Here is a 19,093-nt window from a genome sequence, read left to right as displayed (position 1 = left end):
AAAAAAAAAAAAAGAGGAAGATTGGTCGCAGATGTTAGCTCAGGGTGAATTTTCCTCAGCAAAAGAAAGACCCCCAAGGACCTACTCTGGAGGTTATGAACCAGATTCTCCGGGGGTGGGCCTAGGATCCTGTATACAAAGCTAAGACTTCTCAAACTGCTTATATACTTATAATAATGTATGATTATTTACTAGTTTATTGTTTGTCTTCCCCATAAATTATAAGCACCATGGACCAGAGACCATGTCTATGTTGTTGTCTATTGTGTCCCTTGAGTACAGCATACGTGCTCAACAACACTTTGTTGAATGAAGATTCCGTATCTTTTAAAGATACACACTGAAATGTCTACAGAATAAACAAGGTGATGTCTGAGATTTACTTTAAAGTAATTCAGGAAGGTGGGGGTGAGAAAGTGGGTGGGAACATAAATAGAACAAGATTGATAATTCTTGAAGCTAGATGATGGATACATAGGGTTCATTGTCATCTCCTTTTTTTAGCTTTTTAAAATACGGTAAAATCATAACTAACTTTCTTAATTTTAAATTTTTTCTCAACATAATATGAAAACATTCAAATATACATAAAAGTTAAAAGTGAATACCCATATTACTACCATGCAGATCTGCCAACGTTAGCATTTTGTTATATTTGCTTTACCCATATCTATCCAGCTACACATTTATCCATCTTATTTTTGATGCCTTTCAAAGTAACCTGCAGACATCAGTACACTTCACACCTCAACAATACAGCATGCATATTATAGAGTTCAAAATTTTTTCCATTTCTTTTTTTAAGGTAAAATTTAGAGTGAAATGTTATATATATATGTTATATATATAAACATATTTGTATATAATGTAAAATATATATAACATGTTACATATAAATATAACATCTATTTACACAATCTACAAAAATACTCATATTTAGAAGTTTATACTGTGTTATGTTTGTGTTCCCCCAAAATCCATATGTTGAAGCTCTAACCCCCAGGGTGATGGGATTTGGACACAGGGCCTTTGGGAGATAATTAAGGTTAGATTAGAACTTGAGGAGGGGGCCCTCATGATGGCATTAGTGGCCTTATAAGAGGAAGAAGAGATTTATATCTCTCTCTCTCTCACCCACTGAGGAAAGGCCATGTGAGGATACAATGAGAAATCTGCAACCCCAGGAGACGGTCTTCACCAGGAACCGAATTGGCCAGCACCTTGATCTTGGACTTCCCCACCTCCAGAATTGTGAGAAAATGAATTTCTGTTGTTTAAGCAACCAGTCCATGGTACTTTGTTACGGCAGCCTGAGCAGACTAAGTGTTATTAGAAAGACACCAAGGGGGCATGATTACATACTTTCTTAAAGAACACTTCGGCTGAGTGTGGAGGATGGAATGAAAGAGGTCAAAAATAGATTCAGGAAGCCTGGATAGGAGGCTACTACAGTCGACTGGGCCATAAGTGATGTTCACTTGCCTAGAATCACAACAGCAGAGGCCAAAAGACGCGAACGGGTGCGAGAAATATTTAGGAGGTAAAATAGACAGGACAGATTGATGAGAAGAAGATAGAAATCAAGCATAGCGGTCAGATTTCTCACTTGAGCAACTGCTGGCTAGCGGTACCACCACTCACTGAGACAGGGAACACCGAAGGAGAAGTAGGCTTTCTGGGGCAGGAGGGTGAGTTCAGTTTTAGACATATTCAATTTGAGATGCCTATGAGATTCAACAGACGTTTGGACATATACATCTGGAGCTTCGAGGACAAGGCTGGGCTGGAGATAAATCTGTGGGAGACATCAGCATAAAAATGATCACTAAAGCCATGGGAATAGTTGAGATTACATAGGGAGAAACATGTGAAGGTGGCCTATGTCAGAACTCTGAGGAACATCGAGATTTAAGGAGTGGGTAGAGGAGCAGGAGTCAGCTAAGGAGACTGAAAAGAAGTGGTAAGAAAGGCACAGTTACAGAAGTTTAGAGAAGACAGTGTTTCAAGAAGCAGGGAGTTAAATAAACTAAATGTTTAATGGCACGTGGTGAAGATAACTTAATGAATCCCTTCACAACAAGAACGATTTCAGCCATTTGACCAGAAGATCTGAAATGTATTGTCCATGGACTCCCTGTCCACCAGACCAGTGGTTTTCAACGTGTGGTCCCTAGAACAGCAACATCAACATCACCTGGGAACCTGTTAGAAACGCGAATTTTGGGGACCCACCTCATACGTACCGAATCAGAAACTCTAGGGTGGGGCCCAGCAATCTGCGTTTTAAAAAAGCCTTCTGGGCAATTCTGATGCCCACTAAAGTTTGAGAATCACTGCACCAGACAGGACTTACATAGCATCTGATAACCATTCCTTTAGGAACCAATCCCCCTTCTAATAAACACATTTTCCTTTAGATCTGTTAATACATCTCACCAAGTTGCCGGAGGCTGAGCAGCAGGATTTTTCAATACCCCACATTTATTGCAACACAGATCCCATCTTGATTTTAACGTTTCTGCCCTACAACTGACCACCTACCTACCCCTTCTCCCTCTACTGAGTACATCTTCTTCCATCTTTATAACTTTGCTCATTCATAACACCTAATTATTAATGGCATCTTCTACTTCATGGATTCTCTTGTGCCTTTTTCTGTTTCTGTCACCAACTGAAGAAGTCTCTAAAGCTCATAATTTAAATTTCTGAGTAACAAAGATTGTTGGTGAAACTGTAAATTGGTGCAACTTAGGAGGGTAATCTGGTATCATTTATCAAAAGAACAACAGAAACATTGCCTTTGACCCAGTAATTCCACTTCTGGGAATTTACCCTACAGATGTACTTGCACATGTGCACAAAGGAGTGGGGCCCTCTACCCCCAGTTAGAGGCCAGGTCCCCCCCCCCCACAGTCAGTCAGGCGTCCCTCTACCCCTCAGAGGCCAGGGCCCCCCACCCCAGTAAGAGGCCAGGTGCCCCCCACCCCAGTCAGTCGGGGGCCCCTCTACCCCAGTCAGAAGTCAGGACTCCCCCCAACCCCGAGTCAGGCGAGGCCCCTCTACCCCAAACAGAGGCCAAGACTCCCCCCCGAGTCAGTCAGGGGCCCCTCTACCCCAGTCAGGGGTAGAGGCCAGGTCCCCACCCTCAAGGGCCCTGTCCCGGTCAGTGGGTCAGTGGCCGAGGCTGTCTCAGAGAGGCCCGTGCACACCCCACTTCACGCTTCAGTCAGCAGGCAGCAGCGGTGGAAGCCCTCGCGGCCCCAGCGTCTCGCACTGCCGCCCCCAACACTGCCTAAGCCGGCTCCGACTTGATTTTCTCTCTCTTTTTTTTCTCCTCGGTAAGGGAGGACCGGCGCCCCCGCCAAGCGCGGGGCCCGCGGCCCTGACCCGCCGGCCGCCAGGGGGCGGGGTTCGGGCGGGGCGGGGGAGGGGCCGGGCCGGCGGGGGCGGGGCTCGGGGCGGGAAGGGGCGGGGCCGGCGGGCTGATGGCCCGGGTCGTCGCCGCGGCCGCCGCCTCAGCAGCAGGAACCGAAGTCGCCGCCGTCGCCACCGCCCGGGTCGCCGGCCGCCCGCGCGCTGACTCGGCTGGGGCCCGCAGCCATGGAGGACTTCATCGTGATCTCGGACGACAGCGGCTCCGAGAGCTCCGGGGGGGCCCGCTCGGGCCGGCCGCGGAGGCTCCGCCGGGCCCTGTCGCGGCCCCCCGGCGCGCTGCCCCGCCGGACCGTGGTGAGTGAGCGAGCGGCCGGCTGCCGAGCCCCGCCGCCACCAGAGCGCCGCCTCCGCTCTGGCCGCGCGTCTGCGCGACCCTCGGTCCGGCCCGCTGCGCGGCGCCGCTGCCGCCCGCCCTCTGGCGCCTCACAGCTGCGGCCGCTTCCCGCCTTGCCGCCTCCCTGGCCTCCCCGCCCGGAGGAGCGCGGCGGGCCGGGGCTGGGCGGCCAGGCCTCCGGGCTCCGCGCTCAAGGCCGAGCACATGGAAGCTCCGGGGGCGGGGGTGCGGGAGCCCACAGCCGGCGGCGGGGTCAGGCGGGGCCGCGGGCAACCCTGGAGCCCGTGGGGGCGGCGGCAGGGCTGGGGGTCGGGGACAGGGGGTCGTGGGGGAGTCGCGGACCTCGAGGCAGCGACGCGGGAGCGTGTAATTGTTCGCCTTGCTGTGGGTGCGCTTGTGTGCAGGGAGGGAACAGGAGCCCGGCCCGGAGGGAGGGCAGCAGGGCCTGGGCCAGGTGGTGGCCGCGCTCCAGGGCCTGGCGGCCGAGCGAGGGGCCCGAGTTTGGAGTCGTGCAGGAGGATGATTTATTTCGCTTAGCAAACATTTACCAGGCTCTGAAGGAATAGGGAGGGAAACATCTTGCACTCTTTCTTTCTCCCTTAGGTTCTTTAGTCTTCGTCCTTCTTCTGAGGTTGTGAATAAAATATCTATGGTTCATGCCTCTCTAGAATCCTCTATGGATATTTATTGAACCCCTACTATGAGCCAGATGTTCTAGGAGTCGGGGGAGGTACAAGGGAGAACACAACATCCCTGGTCCCTGTCATAGAAGGTGATATATTCAACAAGTGGCTGTTGAGTATTCAAGGGGTGGAGGTGAACAGGCTTTCTCCCTGTCAATCTTCCCAGTCCCGCAAGCCGCACGCCAGAACTAAAGAATCGTCACCCTCATGTTATTTGTATAGATCTGTACTGCACGGTTTAAGGAAAACACCTTTCTTCATGTATGCAAATGTTCCTTCAAGACAAATCTCCTAGCTTCTGCTCCTCCAGTCCCCTTCCTAGCCAGTTTGTAGTCCCTAAGGCTCCACTGTGAGCCCCATCTGTGCCTCAGGTGTAGTGGTAAATGTTAGGTGGTCAATACAGAATGCATGGTATGCAAAACCGATTAACATATAGCATTACGTAGCCACGGTGCAAGCAAGAGAGATTCTCAGTAAATCTCAGTAAAGAATTTAGATGAGATGAACAGATGGACAGGGTAGAAGTGACCCGACTTGGTAAGTGAATGGATGTACCTAGTGCTGTGGCAGTGCAGGGGACATAATAGAGCCACAATAAATATTTCTTGGATGAAAGAATGGTTGAAGGAATGGGAGAGAGAGAGCACTTCAGGTGGATGTTTGATGAGTGAAAGTGAGTGCTGCTAGAGTAGAAGCAGACCTGGGGTGAAGGGGATGCTACATTCAGTTTGGACCTACTGAATTTAAAGGGCTGATGGGAAATGTATGTGGATGTGGCCAACCCAAAGAAATTGAACTCTGGAGAAAAATCAGGACTGGAGAGATTTGATAATCATCCAGATAGAAAGGAGCGTCGAAGGCCTGTTATTGACTGAGATCATCGAGGAAAAGAGTATAGAGAGGAAAAAGGTAGAAGGAAAAAATACTGCAGAATAACTCACAACTGCCTTTTCTCTTAGTTCCTCCTTGGTTATTGCCCCTTCTTTCAGTCCCACTTTAACTTTATCCTTCCTGCCTGCTTCCTTTCTTCCCAGGTATTGTCCATCTTCCCTCATCCTGGTCCAGCTTCCTTCTTCAGATGCACAGATGTCATCCTTATCTCAGTCTGTTGTGTCTCTTGCGGCCCTTCACACACAGACAGGTGCACTTGCAAACTGCTCCCCTCCCGTATGGCCACCTAACCAAACATTTTGATCTTGAGCTTTTGAGTCGAAGAGAAAGAAGGGGCAAGTTCCAGAGACTAGTAGCCAATGTAAATCTTGCTTCTCCAGATACTTACTCCAGCTTTCTAAAAACTCCAGGCTTGTTCTTTTATTTTTCTTGCAAGTTAGGTAAAGGTGGTAGGAAAACCATGTAAAAGATCAGAGGCATTAAGAGACTTGAAAGATTATAAAGCCTAAAGTGCCTTTGTCTAGTCTTTCCTGAAGGCCCTGAGATCAGAGAGACCTCTGTTCAAATCAGGACCCCCTACGTGGCCGCTGTGTGAGCTTTAGCAAGTTCTGTCACCTCTCTCAGCTTTTAGAGCACATTGGTAGCTATCTGGTAGGACCAGGTTTTTAATGAGGCAATGCAAAGAAAATGCCCAGCATAAATGATAGCTTTTATTACACGTTGTGTTGTTTCTCAGCCGGGCCTGACCTTCTCCAGCTTAGTAGGCAATGAAGTAAAAGAAACCAGTTTTACAATTTTTTTCTGTTTTTTACAAATATTGACTGTAAAGGGGAAAAAACTTACTTATTCAGGAAATCAGAAAGCCATCTCCAATACGGTAGTCGACATTTCTGAACTCCTGGTTCTTAACCTGAGCTTTAGTCTTCATTGATTTGGTGAAATATGTTTTTGTTTTTGATAATCTTTATTGCTTTTTCTTTTCTACTTTTAAACCAAAACATGTTCAGATAGTCAATTAATTTTGGTTACACTATTAGAAAAAATTTAGAAATATGTAAAGAAGAAAATTAAAATTACCCTTAATCTCACTGTCCAAAGATAATCAATGTTAACATTTCAATGTATGTCTGTCTAAACTTTTATCTGTAAATGCATGTGTGTGCTCATATATACCCATGTGTCCGCCATACATGTTTTTCCAGAGATGAAGTCCTGCTATATATGTGGTGTTTTTAGCTTGCTTTCTTCTCTTAATGTACTTTTTATCTCTTTCCACACCAATAAATACATCTTCACCAATATTTTATTGTACAGATTTATAATTATACTTATGATCTACTGGTGGATATCATGCTGACGTTTCTAAATTTTCTCTATTATAAACAACGCGGTGAGGAATTTTCTCATAAATAATCTTTGTACCCTTGTTCCTTTGTTCTAAGTTCCTCTTAGAAGTGAGATTGCTGAGTGGAAAGGTATGCGCCCCTTTAAGGGCTTTTGATGTATATTGTCAAATTTCCTACAGAAGTTGTGCATCAATTATATTTTCACCATATCCCTTTCTCCACTACCTAGTCACCCCTAAATATTGTCAGTTTATCTAGTAAATATTTATTGAACACTCACTACATGCCAGGCACTCTTGTAGTTGCTGAGAATACAGCTGTGAACAAAACGAAGTCCCTGCGCTCATGGAGATTTCATTTCAGTCCGGGGGAGACACAGTAAACATCACATAAATGTAATGTCAGGTGATAGAATGTTAGATAGAAAAATAAGGCATTTTTGTTCTTTTAATCTTTGCTGATTTGATAGCCAGATTCTGTGAGCTGTCATGTTTGAATTTTTTTCTTTGGTTGTGATTCATTTTTTCAATAAATACTTTTGAACACATGCTCTGCCTCTGAGCACCAGAGGTGAAGGAGATAACAATGGACCTATGCTCTAGTGGAGAAAGACAAGCAATAAACAAATAAGTAAACAATATAGTAGTAACTTGGGTAGAGTTGGGAACATTAGATTGTGTTTTCAAAGAAGGCCTCTCTGAAGAGTTAATATTCGGTCTGAAACCAAAATGACAGAACAGATTTGTTATGAAAAGATCTAGGGGATTAAGGTAACTGCAAAGGGTACAGCAAAAACAAAGGCTTGAAAGTGAAAATGGGCATGACTTATTAGAGGAATCGAAAGGCAGGTGGGGCTGGAATGTAATGAGTGAAGGCCAGAGTTGGAAGAGATGAGAAGTAGGTGGGCTAGGTTACATATGGCCTCACAGACCACATAAGAAATTTGGATTTTATTCTATGTAGTAAGAAAATGTAGTAAGAAGAGTTTTAAGCAGGGGAATGATATGATCTGATTTACGTTATCAAAAGGTGACTCTAGCTACTGTGAGAAGAAAAGACTATAAGTTAAGGTGACAATATAATTTATCATCCAAATGGGAATCCTTTTGCAAGTGAAAGGGGGTGCTAACTGGACAGATTGTCAAGCAACAGGTGAAAACGGGAACTGTCCCAAACAAACCAGAAATATGGTCACCTTACTGTAGGGGACAAAATACTGTAGGGGAGTCAGGGAGATCAGTCTAGAAGGTCACTGTATTAGTCCAGACCAGAAATAATTGTAGCTTAGATTAGAGTGGTGGTACAGGCTGCGAGACTGGAGGGCTATGGGAAATATTTAGGAAACAAAATCAGCAGGTCCTAATAACTTGGATGTGGATAATGAGGGAAAGGGAGGAATCAAGAATGATGCCCTGGTTTTGGCCTGAGTGACTGGATGCATGTTGATGTCATTCATTGAAATGAAGATGACTTGGGGAAGAGCAGGTTTGGAGGAAAGATTCAAGAGTTGTTTTGAAGGTGTTAAATTTAAGATGCTATGGGATAGCCTACTGGAGCTGCCAGGTATGATGTTTGTAGTGAGTTTCGAGGCCAGGGGAGAAGTCCTGACTGGGGACACAGATTTGGTGTCATTAGCATGTAGGTTGTAGTGAAGTCGTTGACCTGGATGAGGTCATCTAACCTGAGCGTCTACAAGAGGGAGAACATCCAGGACCTAGCCCAGGTGAGGGCAAGGGAGGAGGAGCAGCTAGTAAGGTTGGAGGTCAGAGTGTGCTCAGCATATAGTACAGCTGGACATCTTGTGCGTGTTTAGTGGAGATACATATATATATTGTGTGTGTGTGAATTGTCTGTTCTTGTCCTATTGGGGTGTTATTTTTCTTAGTAGTTTGTAAATTTTACTTACATATTAAAGACTCTTTCTGGGTCGAATTGGGTCCTCCAAAAAGATATGTTGAAGTCCTAACCGCCACTACAGAATGTGACCTTCTTTGGAAATAAGGTCGTTGCAGAAGTAGTCACTGAAGATGAGGTCACCCGGAGTAGGGTGGGCCCTTAATCTACTATGACTGATGTCCTTATAAGACCACACAAAGACAGAGGAAGAATACCTGGTGACGATGGAAGCAAAGATGGGAGTTAGGCAACTGCAAAGCAAGAAACACCAAGGAGTGCTGGCAACACCAGAAGCTAAGAGAAGGGCATGGAATGGGTTCTCCCCTAGAGCCTGCAGAGAGCGTGGCCCTGCAAAACACCTTGATTTTGGACTTCTAAGCTTCCAGAACCATGAGAGAATAAATTTCTGTTATTTTAAACCAGCCAGATTGTGGTAATTAGTACTAGGAAACTAATACAGCCTCCCGTGTCCTACATGTTAACTTTTTCCCCAACTTTTGATTTCTTTTGGTTTTCTTTACAGAAGTTTTAAATTTTTATATAGTCAGATCTGTCACTCTTTTCAATTATGATTTCTGTCTTTGTTGTCATGATTAGAAAGGCTTTCCTCACTCTTAAGATTATAAAAATATTTTTTACGTTTAATTCATTAATCCACCTAGAATTAGTTTCAGAAAAGGGATGAAATGGTAATCTAATATTTTTCTCTCCAGATTGTTAGCTAGTTGTCCCAGCATCATTTATTGAATTATTCATTCTTTTTACCCAGTGGTTTGAAATATTACTTTTATCAAATGGTAAACTTTTATATATTTCTGTGTCTGTGGACTTTCTGATCTGGCCTTGGTACATGCTGTTTTAATCGTAAGCAGAGGAAACTCTTCATTGCTCTTCTTTTTTAGAATTTTTCTGGCTATTTTACATGTTTATTCTTTCAAATAACTTTAAAATAATTTTGTCAACTTCCAAATAATTTCTACTTTTAAAATTGGGATTACACTAAATTTAGAAGTCTATACTGTGTAGTATTTTACTTAATCAAGCTTTACATTTTTATTTATGCATTTGTGCATCTTTTCTCTGTTTTTTTTTCTTTTGTTTTATGTTTAGAAAGATCTTTCCTGCCCTGAGATTATTTTCCTCTTATTTCCTTAGTATTGTTCTTTTGCCATCTCATTCTTAACGCTTAGTTCTTTAATTCATCTGAATTGTCTTATATGGCATGGAGTATGCTTAACATCTACCATGTACTGTATTGCCATATTTCTAAGACAGCACCAAACTGAAGACCTGCTGTCTAAGAACAGCTTTTCAGGAAAAAAAAAAACTACCACACAGAATGTATACACTAACTATAAGATGCATCCTGATTGAAGATGTATGGGGAAAATGTTCTGGATATTAGAATTGATAAGATATGATATTAATCAATTGCCCAGGAATCATTTCTTAAATAATTATCTTTTTCTCCACTTATTTGAAATACACTATTTACACCGAATTATTTTATATATGCTTGTATCTGTTTCTGAGTTTTCTACTATATTTCATTGATTTGTCTGTTCTTAATGCTTGAACCTCACTGTTTTATTTTTGTGGTTTGATAATATTTTTAGTATCTAGTAGAGCAATTACCGCTCCTTACTTTTTTTTCTCCCAAAATTTCTCGGCTGTTGTGCCCATTTATTCCTCCAAATGAACTTTAGAATCATTTTGTCAAGGATTGCATTAGATCAGAGTTTCTTTGGGCCAGATGATCCTTTGTTGCAGGAAGCTGTCCTGTACACTCTGGGATGCTTAGCAGCATCTTTGGTTTCTACCCACTAGATGCCAGCCAGTAGCAGCCCCCTACTTGTGACAACCAAAAATGTCTCCAGACATTGGCAGATGTCCTCTGGGGGACAAAATTGCCACCAATTCAGAACAGCTACGTTAGATTTGTTAGTTAATCAAAGGAGAATTAATATCTCTATAATATTGTCTTCCTAATTAGAAACATAGTAAAACGTTCATTTTATGAGGTTTCCCTCTTGGCAATCAGTAAAACTTTTAAGACTTTTCTTTGTTTGGGTCCTGTGCCTTTCTTATCAAGGAGCTGGTGTTTTGATTCTGAATGACTGTTTGCCGCATAGGGTTGAGCATGTTCGTCATCGTGAGCATCACATGGTTGGAAGAGCTGGCATTCATGCCAGGCACCATGTTATATGCTTTGCATAGATTAACTCCTGTAATCTTCACTGCAGCCCCATGAAGTAGGTACTGTTATTATCCCTATTTGATAGATGAGGAAACTGAGGTAGGTTCAACCGGGTGCTAACTGGTAGCACAGTTTACCAACACTAGTCTTAATCTTAAAATTCCTGGGGTGAACTTGCAAACCTCTCACCAGTTTTCCAAGGGAACACCCTCTAGGGACAGTAGAAATAAATGGTTGAGTAGAAAAAAGGAACTTGCAAAATATAATTCTATTTTTAAAATGTGTTTTTTTATAAGAATAGACCCACTATGTTTTTTTAATCAAAAAATTATTTTTAAAAACCCTATCAGGTACTTAAAAAATATTTTTAGGGGGCAGCCCAGTGGTTAAGTTTACACATTCCACTTTGGGAGCCTGGAGGTCACGGGTTCAGATCCCAGGCACAGACCTACACACCACTCATCAAGCCTTGCTGTGGCAGCATCCCACATACAAAAAATAGGGGAAGACTGGTACAGCTGTTAGCTCAGTGACAATCTTCCTCAAGCAAAAAGAGGAAGATTGGCAACAGATGTTAGCTCAGGGCCGATCTTCCTCACAAATAAATAAATAAATTTTAAAATCACTTTCTCTTTCTTACCCCCTCCCCCAAAATAGTAATTTCACCACTATATACAGCTATCCCCAGCAACTACTTTAATGCCTCAAACGTAGCAGGTGATCAGTAACTATTTAGGAGAAACAGAATTCTTATTATTGGTTTTCTAAGGAATCCTTTCCTCCTCATAGGTAAGTTATGTTACAGTTATTAAGTCAGAGTACCCTCAGTTATGGGAGAGCTAAGGGATAAATATGGCACCTATAGAAGAGTAGAAGGCAAAATTCACTTACATTTTGAATTTAAAACATCAAACGTCAAATTAATTTGGATCTTAAATCTGAGGTCAGCTTCCATATAAGCCTGCAGATGACTTCCCTCATCTCCCATTAGCAGCTTTATTAAGATATAATTCTATACCATACATAAAATTTACCCATACATAAAATTCCCTGAGTTGTAGGACCATTACCACTATCTAATTTTTGAACATTTTCTTCACTCCAAAAGGAAACCTTGTACCCCCCGATGGGTTCTGTGTGTTTTTTCTTTAAAATATACAATCCTATCATTTGAAAAATAAAATTTCCCAATTTTAAATTATAAAAATTATTTTAAAATTACAAATAGAGGAAAAGATTCAAAACATTATTAAGAACCCACCTCTGTCCATTCCTACTCTCCAGAGATAACTAATGGGTTTTGTGTTTTGTTCTGAAAGTTTTCTGTGTGTGTATACAAACAAAAGTAAATATCTAGTTTTTTCCCAATGGAGTCATCCTTTTTTTAACCACTTAATATATTTTTGGCATTTAAAAACAAATATTAGTACCTCATTCAGACTGTTCTCCATTTTCCTTACAATGGCATTCCCAGTGCATAACATGGTTCCTGGTACATAGTGAGTATTCATTCAATAAATATTTTATCGGCTGCATGTTACTCTCATATAAAAAATTATTTATTTAACCAATTCTTACTGATTTTAATTTTTTTTTTTTTTTTTTTTTGTATTTCAGACTATCATGCAATGAACTCTCTTGTATGGTCATAAAAATATGTTTGTAGGACAAGTTCCTTACAGTGGAATTTTGGAGTTAAAGAGTAATATGTATTTATAATTTTAATGTATACCACTGTTATGGACATAATGTCATTCTTTGTAGGATCCTAGTATCTGAACCCCTGAATAATATTTGCAGATCTCCCACCTTCAGAGATACAATCTGTTTCCTCTTAAAGAAGCTGAAATGCCAGATACTCACATTCCAAGGCTCCCTTGCCCCTAGGGCTTGGGCATGAAACCTAGATTACACCAGTCAGATGTAGTTATTCCCGACTTTGAATTGGAAGCTGATGACAGGAGGAAGCAGGGCCCAGGTAGACTCCATTTTAGTGAGATGGCAGCAGCAAGGACAATTCAGGCATTCAGAACGCTGGGAGGCTCCGGGACAGGAGGATCCCGGGTGGTGCAGCAGTCCGCCAGCCGCCTCTGACTCACAGACTCCTGCTGTGGCCCAGAGGGGGCAAGGGACACCCAGTGAGCCCGTGTGAGTGGGCAGTGGCAGGTTGGAGTCCCAGCAAGCCTGCTCCATGGGCCAGGGGGAAAATCCATGGTCCCACAGCAACCACAGCAAAAGCCTCTGCGCAGCGTTAGTGGAGAGGCCCTTCCCGGCAATCACAAGGCTGGAAAGCCCTGAGGCAGAAGTAGCACAGCTGGGTGAGCTAACCACAGACTGCAGTAGATACCCATAGCTCTGCTGCGGCCCATAGTGGACAAGTGAGATCTTGGGGGCCCTGATGGTGACAGAGCTGCGAATCTAGGTTAACCTGCTCCCGGCCACGGTGAAAGCCCATAACACTGCTGCGAACCCTAAGGAGGGAGCGTGTCTAGGTGGTCTGTGACAGTAGGCACCAGCAACCTGAGGCCCCCTTGCAGTTGTCCCCACAGCTGACGAGAGACCCCACAGGCCCACTCTGACCACGAGGAGGGGCCCAGGTCTGGTTAGCAATAGCTGACAGGGATCCTGGTCAGTGCAGATTAAACAGCTGCTCCTCCCCCCCACTCTGGTAGAAGCAAGTGGAAGCATTACCTAAACTCTATCTCTATGCAGAGGCACAAATCCACGCCATCGAGCAGTATGAAAAAATATATTAACTCTCCAGAACAGAAGGAAAATAACAAGGACCCAGAAAACAATCCCAAAGACACTGAAATTTATAACCTAAATGACAATGAATTTGAAATAGCCATCATTAAAAAACTCAATGAGTTAAATGAGAATACAGATAGACAACTCAGTGAGTTCAGGAGCTATGTCACAGAAGAGCTTAATACTATAAAGAAGAACCAATCAGAAATATTGGAGATGAAGAACACAATGGAGGAGATTAAGAAAAATCTGGACTCTCTGAACAGTAGGATCAATAATATGGAGGACAGAAATAGCAATTTAGAGGATAGGAATATAGAAATGCTGCAGATAGAGCAGGAGAGAGAACTAAGACTAAAAAGGAATGAAGAAACTCTCCGAGAATTATCTGACTCAATTAGGAGATGCAACATAAGGATTATAGGTATCCCAGAGGGAGAAGAGAAGGAGAAGGGGGCAGAAAGCCTGTTCCAAGAAATAATGGCTGAGAACTTTCCAAACCTGGGGAGAGAGCTGGAACTCCATGTGACAGAAGGCAGTAGATCTCCAAACTTTATCAATATAAAAAGACCAACCCCAAGGCGTATAGTGAAGCTTGCAAAAGTCTATGACAAAGAGAAAATACTAAGGGCAGCAAGGCAGATGAAAATAACCTACAAAGGAACCCCCATAAGGCTGTCAGCAGATTTCTCAGCAGATACCTTACAGGCTAGAAGAGAGTGGAATGATACATCCAAAACTCTGAAGGACAAAAGCTTGCAGCCAAGAATACTCTATCCAGCAAAAATATCTTTCAAATATGATGGAGAAATAAAAACTTTCCCAGATAAACAAAAGTTAAGGGAGTTCATTGCCACAAGACCTCCCCTACAAGAAATGCTCAGGAAGACCCTCATACCTGAAAAATCAAAAAAAGGAAAGGGGTTACAAAACCCAGAGCAAAGGAGATAAGTAGAAAGACAAAATCAGAAAGTTGCAGCTCTCCATCAGAACAGGTTAGCAAAAGTTAAGTATAACATTAAAGATAAAAGGAAGGGAAACACCAAGAATAAATATAATCTTGTCATTTTAACCACAAAGAAGGAAGGAAACACAACACAAGAAGGAAGGAAAAACACATCTGACAATAACAACCTAGAAGGGAAAGAGGAATGGGATGGAACATCTTAATCTAAGGAAATGGACTATCTCATCTATGAGATGTTTTATACAAACCACTTGGTAACCACTAAACAAATAACAAGAATAAAGACACAAATTACAAATAAGAAGAAAGCCAGTATAGAAATCTGCATACCTGAATTAGTAGTCCAAAAATCATGGGACGAGAAACAAAGGAAATGCAAGAGAACTGGAAAACAAGTGATAAAATGGCAGCGTTAGGCCCCCACATTTCGATAATCACTCTAAATGTAAATGGATTGAATTCTCCAATCAAAACACACAGAGTGGCAGGATGGATTAAAGAACAAGACCCAACAATATGCTGCCTCCAGGAAACACACCTCAGTCCCAAAGATGAACACAGACTCAGAGTGAAGGGATGGAAGACGATACTCCAGGCTAATAATGAACATAAGAAAGCAGGTGTCGCCATACTTATATCAGACAAAGTAGACTTCAAAGCAAAACAGATAAAGAAAGACAAAGAGGGGCAGTTTATAATGATAAAGGGGACACTCCACCAAGATGACATAACACTTATAAATATATATGCACCCAACACAGGAGCACCAAAATTTGTAAAGCAACTATTGACAAAACTAAAAGGAGACATCAACAACAATACAATAATAGTTGGGAACCTCAACACCCCATTAACACCAATGGATAGATCATCCAGACAGAAAGTCAACAAGGAAATTATAGAATTAAATGAAAAATTAGACCAGATGGACTTAATAGATATATATAGAACACTCCACCCAAAAACAGCAGGTTACACATTCCTCTCAATTGCGCATGGAACATTCTCAAGGATAGACCATATCTTGGGAAACAAAGCAAGCCTCAATAAATTCAAGAGAGTTGAAATAATATCAAGCATCTTTTCTGATCACAGTGCTATGAAACTAGAAATCAACTACAAGAATAAAGCTGGGAAAGGGGCAAAAATGTGGAGACTAAACAACATGCTACTGAGCAAACAGTGGATCATTGAAGAAATTAAAGAAGAAATCAAATATCTGGAGACAAAGGAAAATGAAAACACACCATACCAACTCATTTGGGATACAACAAAAGCAGTCCTAAGAGGGAAATTCATTGCAATACAGGCTCACCTCAATAAACAAGAAAAATCTCAGATAAGCAGTCTCAAACGACACCTAACAGAATTAGAAAAAGAAGAACAAACAAAGCCCAAAGTCAGTAGAAGGAGGGAAATGATAAAAATTAGAGCAGAAATAAACAATATTGAAACAAAAAAGACAGTAGAAAGGATCAATGAAACAAAGAGTTGGTTTTTCAAAAAAATGAACAAAATTGACAAACCCTTAGCCAGACGGTCTAAGAAAAACAGAGAAGACTCAAATAAATAAAATCAGAAATGAGAGAGGAGAAATCACAACGGATACCACAGAAATACAAAGGATCATAAGAGAATACTATGAAAAACTATATGCCAACAAATTGGACAACCTAGAAGAAATGGATAAATTCTTAAACTCTTACAACCTCCCAAAACTGAAGCAGGAAGAAATAGAGAATCTGAATAGACCAATCACAAGTAAAGAAATTGAAACAGTAATCAAAAACCTCCCCAAAAATAAAAGTCCAGGACCAGACGGCTTCTCTGGAAAATTCTACCAAACATTCAAAGAAGATTTAATACCTGTCCTTCTCAAACTATTCCAGAAAATTGAGGAAGATGGAGCACTCCCTACACATTTTATGAAGCCAGCATCACCCTGATCCCAAACCTGACAAGGACAACACAAAGAAGGAAAACTACAGGCCAATATCACTGATGAACATAGATGCAAAAATCCTCAACAAAATTTTGGCAAACCAAATATAGCAATACATTAAAAAGATTATACACCATGATCAAGTGGGATTTATACCAGGGACACAGGGATGGTTCAACATCCACAAGTCAGTCACCGTGATACACTACATTAACAAAATGAGAAACAAAAATCACATGATCATCTCAATAGATGCAGAGAAAGCATTCGACAAGATCCAACATCGATTTATGATAAAAACTCTCAATAAAATGGGTATAGAAGGAAAGTACCTCAACATAATAGAGGGCATATATGACAAACCCACAGCCAACATCACACTCAATGGGCAAAAACTGAAAGCCATCCCTCTGAGAATAGGAACAAGGCAAGGGTGTCCACTCCCACCGCTCTTATTCAACATAGTACTGGAGGTTTTGGCCAGAGCAATTCGGCAGGAAAAAGAAATAAAAGGAATCCAAATAGACAGTGAAGAAGTAAAACTCTCACTATTTGCAGACGACATGATCTTATATATAGAAAACCCGAAAGAATCCATAGGAAAACTGTTAGAAATAATCAACAGCTACAGTAAAGTTGCAGGGTATAAAATCAACATACATAAATCAGTAGCATTTCTATACTCTAACAACGAACTAACAGAAAAAGAACTCAAGAACTCAATCCCATTCACAATCACAACAAAAAGAATAAAATACCTGGGAGTAAATTTAACCAAGGAAGTGAAAGACCTATACAACGAAAACTACAAGACTTTCCTGAAAGAAATTGATGACAACATAAAGAGATGGAAAGACATTCCATGCACATGGTTTGGAAGAATAAACATGGTTAAAATGTCCATACTACCTAAAGCAATCTACAGATTCAATGCTATCCCAATCAGAATCCCAATGACATTCTTTACAGAATAGAACAAAGAATCCTAAAATTCATATGGGGCAACAAAAGACCCCGAATCACTAAAGCAATCCTGAGAAAGAAGAACAAAGCTGGAGGCATCATAATCCCTGACTTCAAGGCATACTACAAAGCTACAGTGATCAAAACAGCATGGTACTGGTACAAAAACAGGTGCACAGATCAATGGAACAGAATTGAAAGCCCAGAAATAAAACCACACATCTATGGACAGCTAATCTTCGACTAAGGAGCTGAGGGCCTACAATGGAGAAAAGAAAGTCTCTTCAACAAATGGTGTTGGGAAAACTGGACAGCCACATGTAAAAGAATGAAAATTGACCATTCTTTTTCACCATTCGCAAAAATAAACTCAAAATGGATCAAAGACCTAAAGATTAGACCTGAAACAATAAGTCTTGTAGAAGAGAATATAGGCAGTACTCTCTCTGACATCAATATCAAAAGGATCTTTTTGGACACCATAACTCCTCAGATGAGGGAAACAAGAGAAAGAGTGAACAAATGGGACTTCATCAGACTAAAGAGCTTCTTCAAGGCAAAGGAAAACAGGATTGAAACAAAAAAACAACTCACTAGTTGGGAAAAAAATATTTACAAGTTATTTATCTGACAAAGGGTTAATCTCCATAATATATAAAGAATTCACACAGCACAACAACAAAAAATCAAACAACCCGATCAAAAAATGGGCAGGAGACATGAACAGACATTTCTCCAAAGAAGATATACGGATGGCCAATAGACACATGAAAAGATGCTCATCATCACTAATCATCAGGGAAATGCAAATCAAAACTACACTAAGATATCACCTTACACCTGTTAGAATGGCAAAGATAACCAAAACAAAAAGTGACAAATGTTGGAGAGGTTGTGGAGAAAAAGGAACCCTCATACACTGTTGGTGGGAACGCAAACTGATGCAGCCACTATGGAAAACAGTATGGAGATTCCTCAAAAAATTAAAAATAAAACTACCATATGACCCAGCTACTCCACTACTGGGTATCTATCCAAAGAGCTTGAAATCAGCAATTCCAAAAGTCCCATGCACCCCTATGTTCATCGCAGCATTATTTACGTAGCCAAGATGTGGAAGCAACCTAAGTGCCATCAACTGATGATTGGATAAAGAAGATATGGTATATATATACAATGGAATACTACTCAGCCATAAAAAGGGATAAAATCGTCCCATTCACAACAACATGGATGGACCTTGAGGGTATTATGTTAAGTGAAATAAGCCAGATAGAGAAAGATGAACTCTGTATGATTCCACTCATAGGTGGAAGTAAAACATATAGACAAAGAGAACTGATTGGTGGTTATCAGGGGAAAGGGTGAGTGGGGGGAGGGCACAAAGGGTGACGTGGTGCACCTACAACATGACTAACAATAATGTACAACTGAAATTTCACAAGGTTGTAAACTATCATAATCTCAATAAAAAGTGAAAAAAAAAAAACAACTCGACAATAAGAAAATAAACCACCCAACCTAAAAATAGGTAAAAAAAAAAACCTATACAGACACCTCACCAAAAAAGGTATACAAATGGCAAGCAAGCACACTAAAAGATGTTCAACATCATGTGTCATTAGGGAATTGCAAGTTAAAACAAGATACTACTACATTTGGATTTTAGAATGGCCAGAATCCAAAAC

At 41.5% G+C, this 19,093-nt stretch overlaps 1 protein-coding gene across 3 annotated transcripts in view; it reads left to right on the top strand.

Moving 5' to 3' along the window:
- Positions 1-3,439: 3,439 nt before the first annotated feature.
- The window catches only part of SIMC1 (SUMO interacting motifs containing 1), a 98,098-nt gene continuing 82,444 nt past the window's right edge, over positions 3,440-19,093 (top strand). Inside the window, exon 1 of one of the 3 annotated variants that reach the window (XR_011525447.1) lies at positions 3,440-3,729. Coding sequence is in view for 2 of the 3 variants with exons in the window: in XM_070570314.1 (XP_070426415.1) it covers positions 3,601-3,729 (129 nt within the window). In the remaining variant the exon portion in view is untranslated. The remainder of the gene's footprint in view (positions 3,730-19,093) is intronic. The other 2 variants (XM_070570314.1, XM_070570315.1) reach the window with 2 other exon arrangements.

Source organism: Equus przewalskii, chromosome 13 (assembly GCF_037783145.1).
Source record: "Equus przewalskii isolate Varuska chromosome 13, EquPr2, whole genome shotgun sequence".
Lineage (NCBI taxonomy): Eukaryota > Metazoa > Chordata > Mammalia > Perissodactyla > Equidae > Equus > Equus przewalskii.
This window is presented reverse-complemented; position numbering and strand designations above follow the sequence as displayed.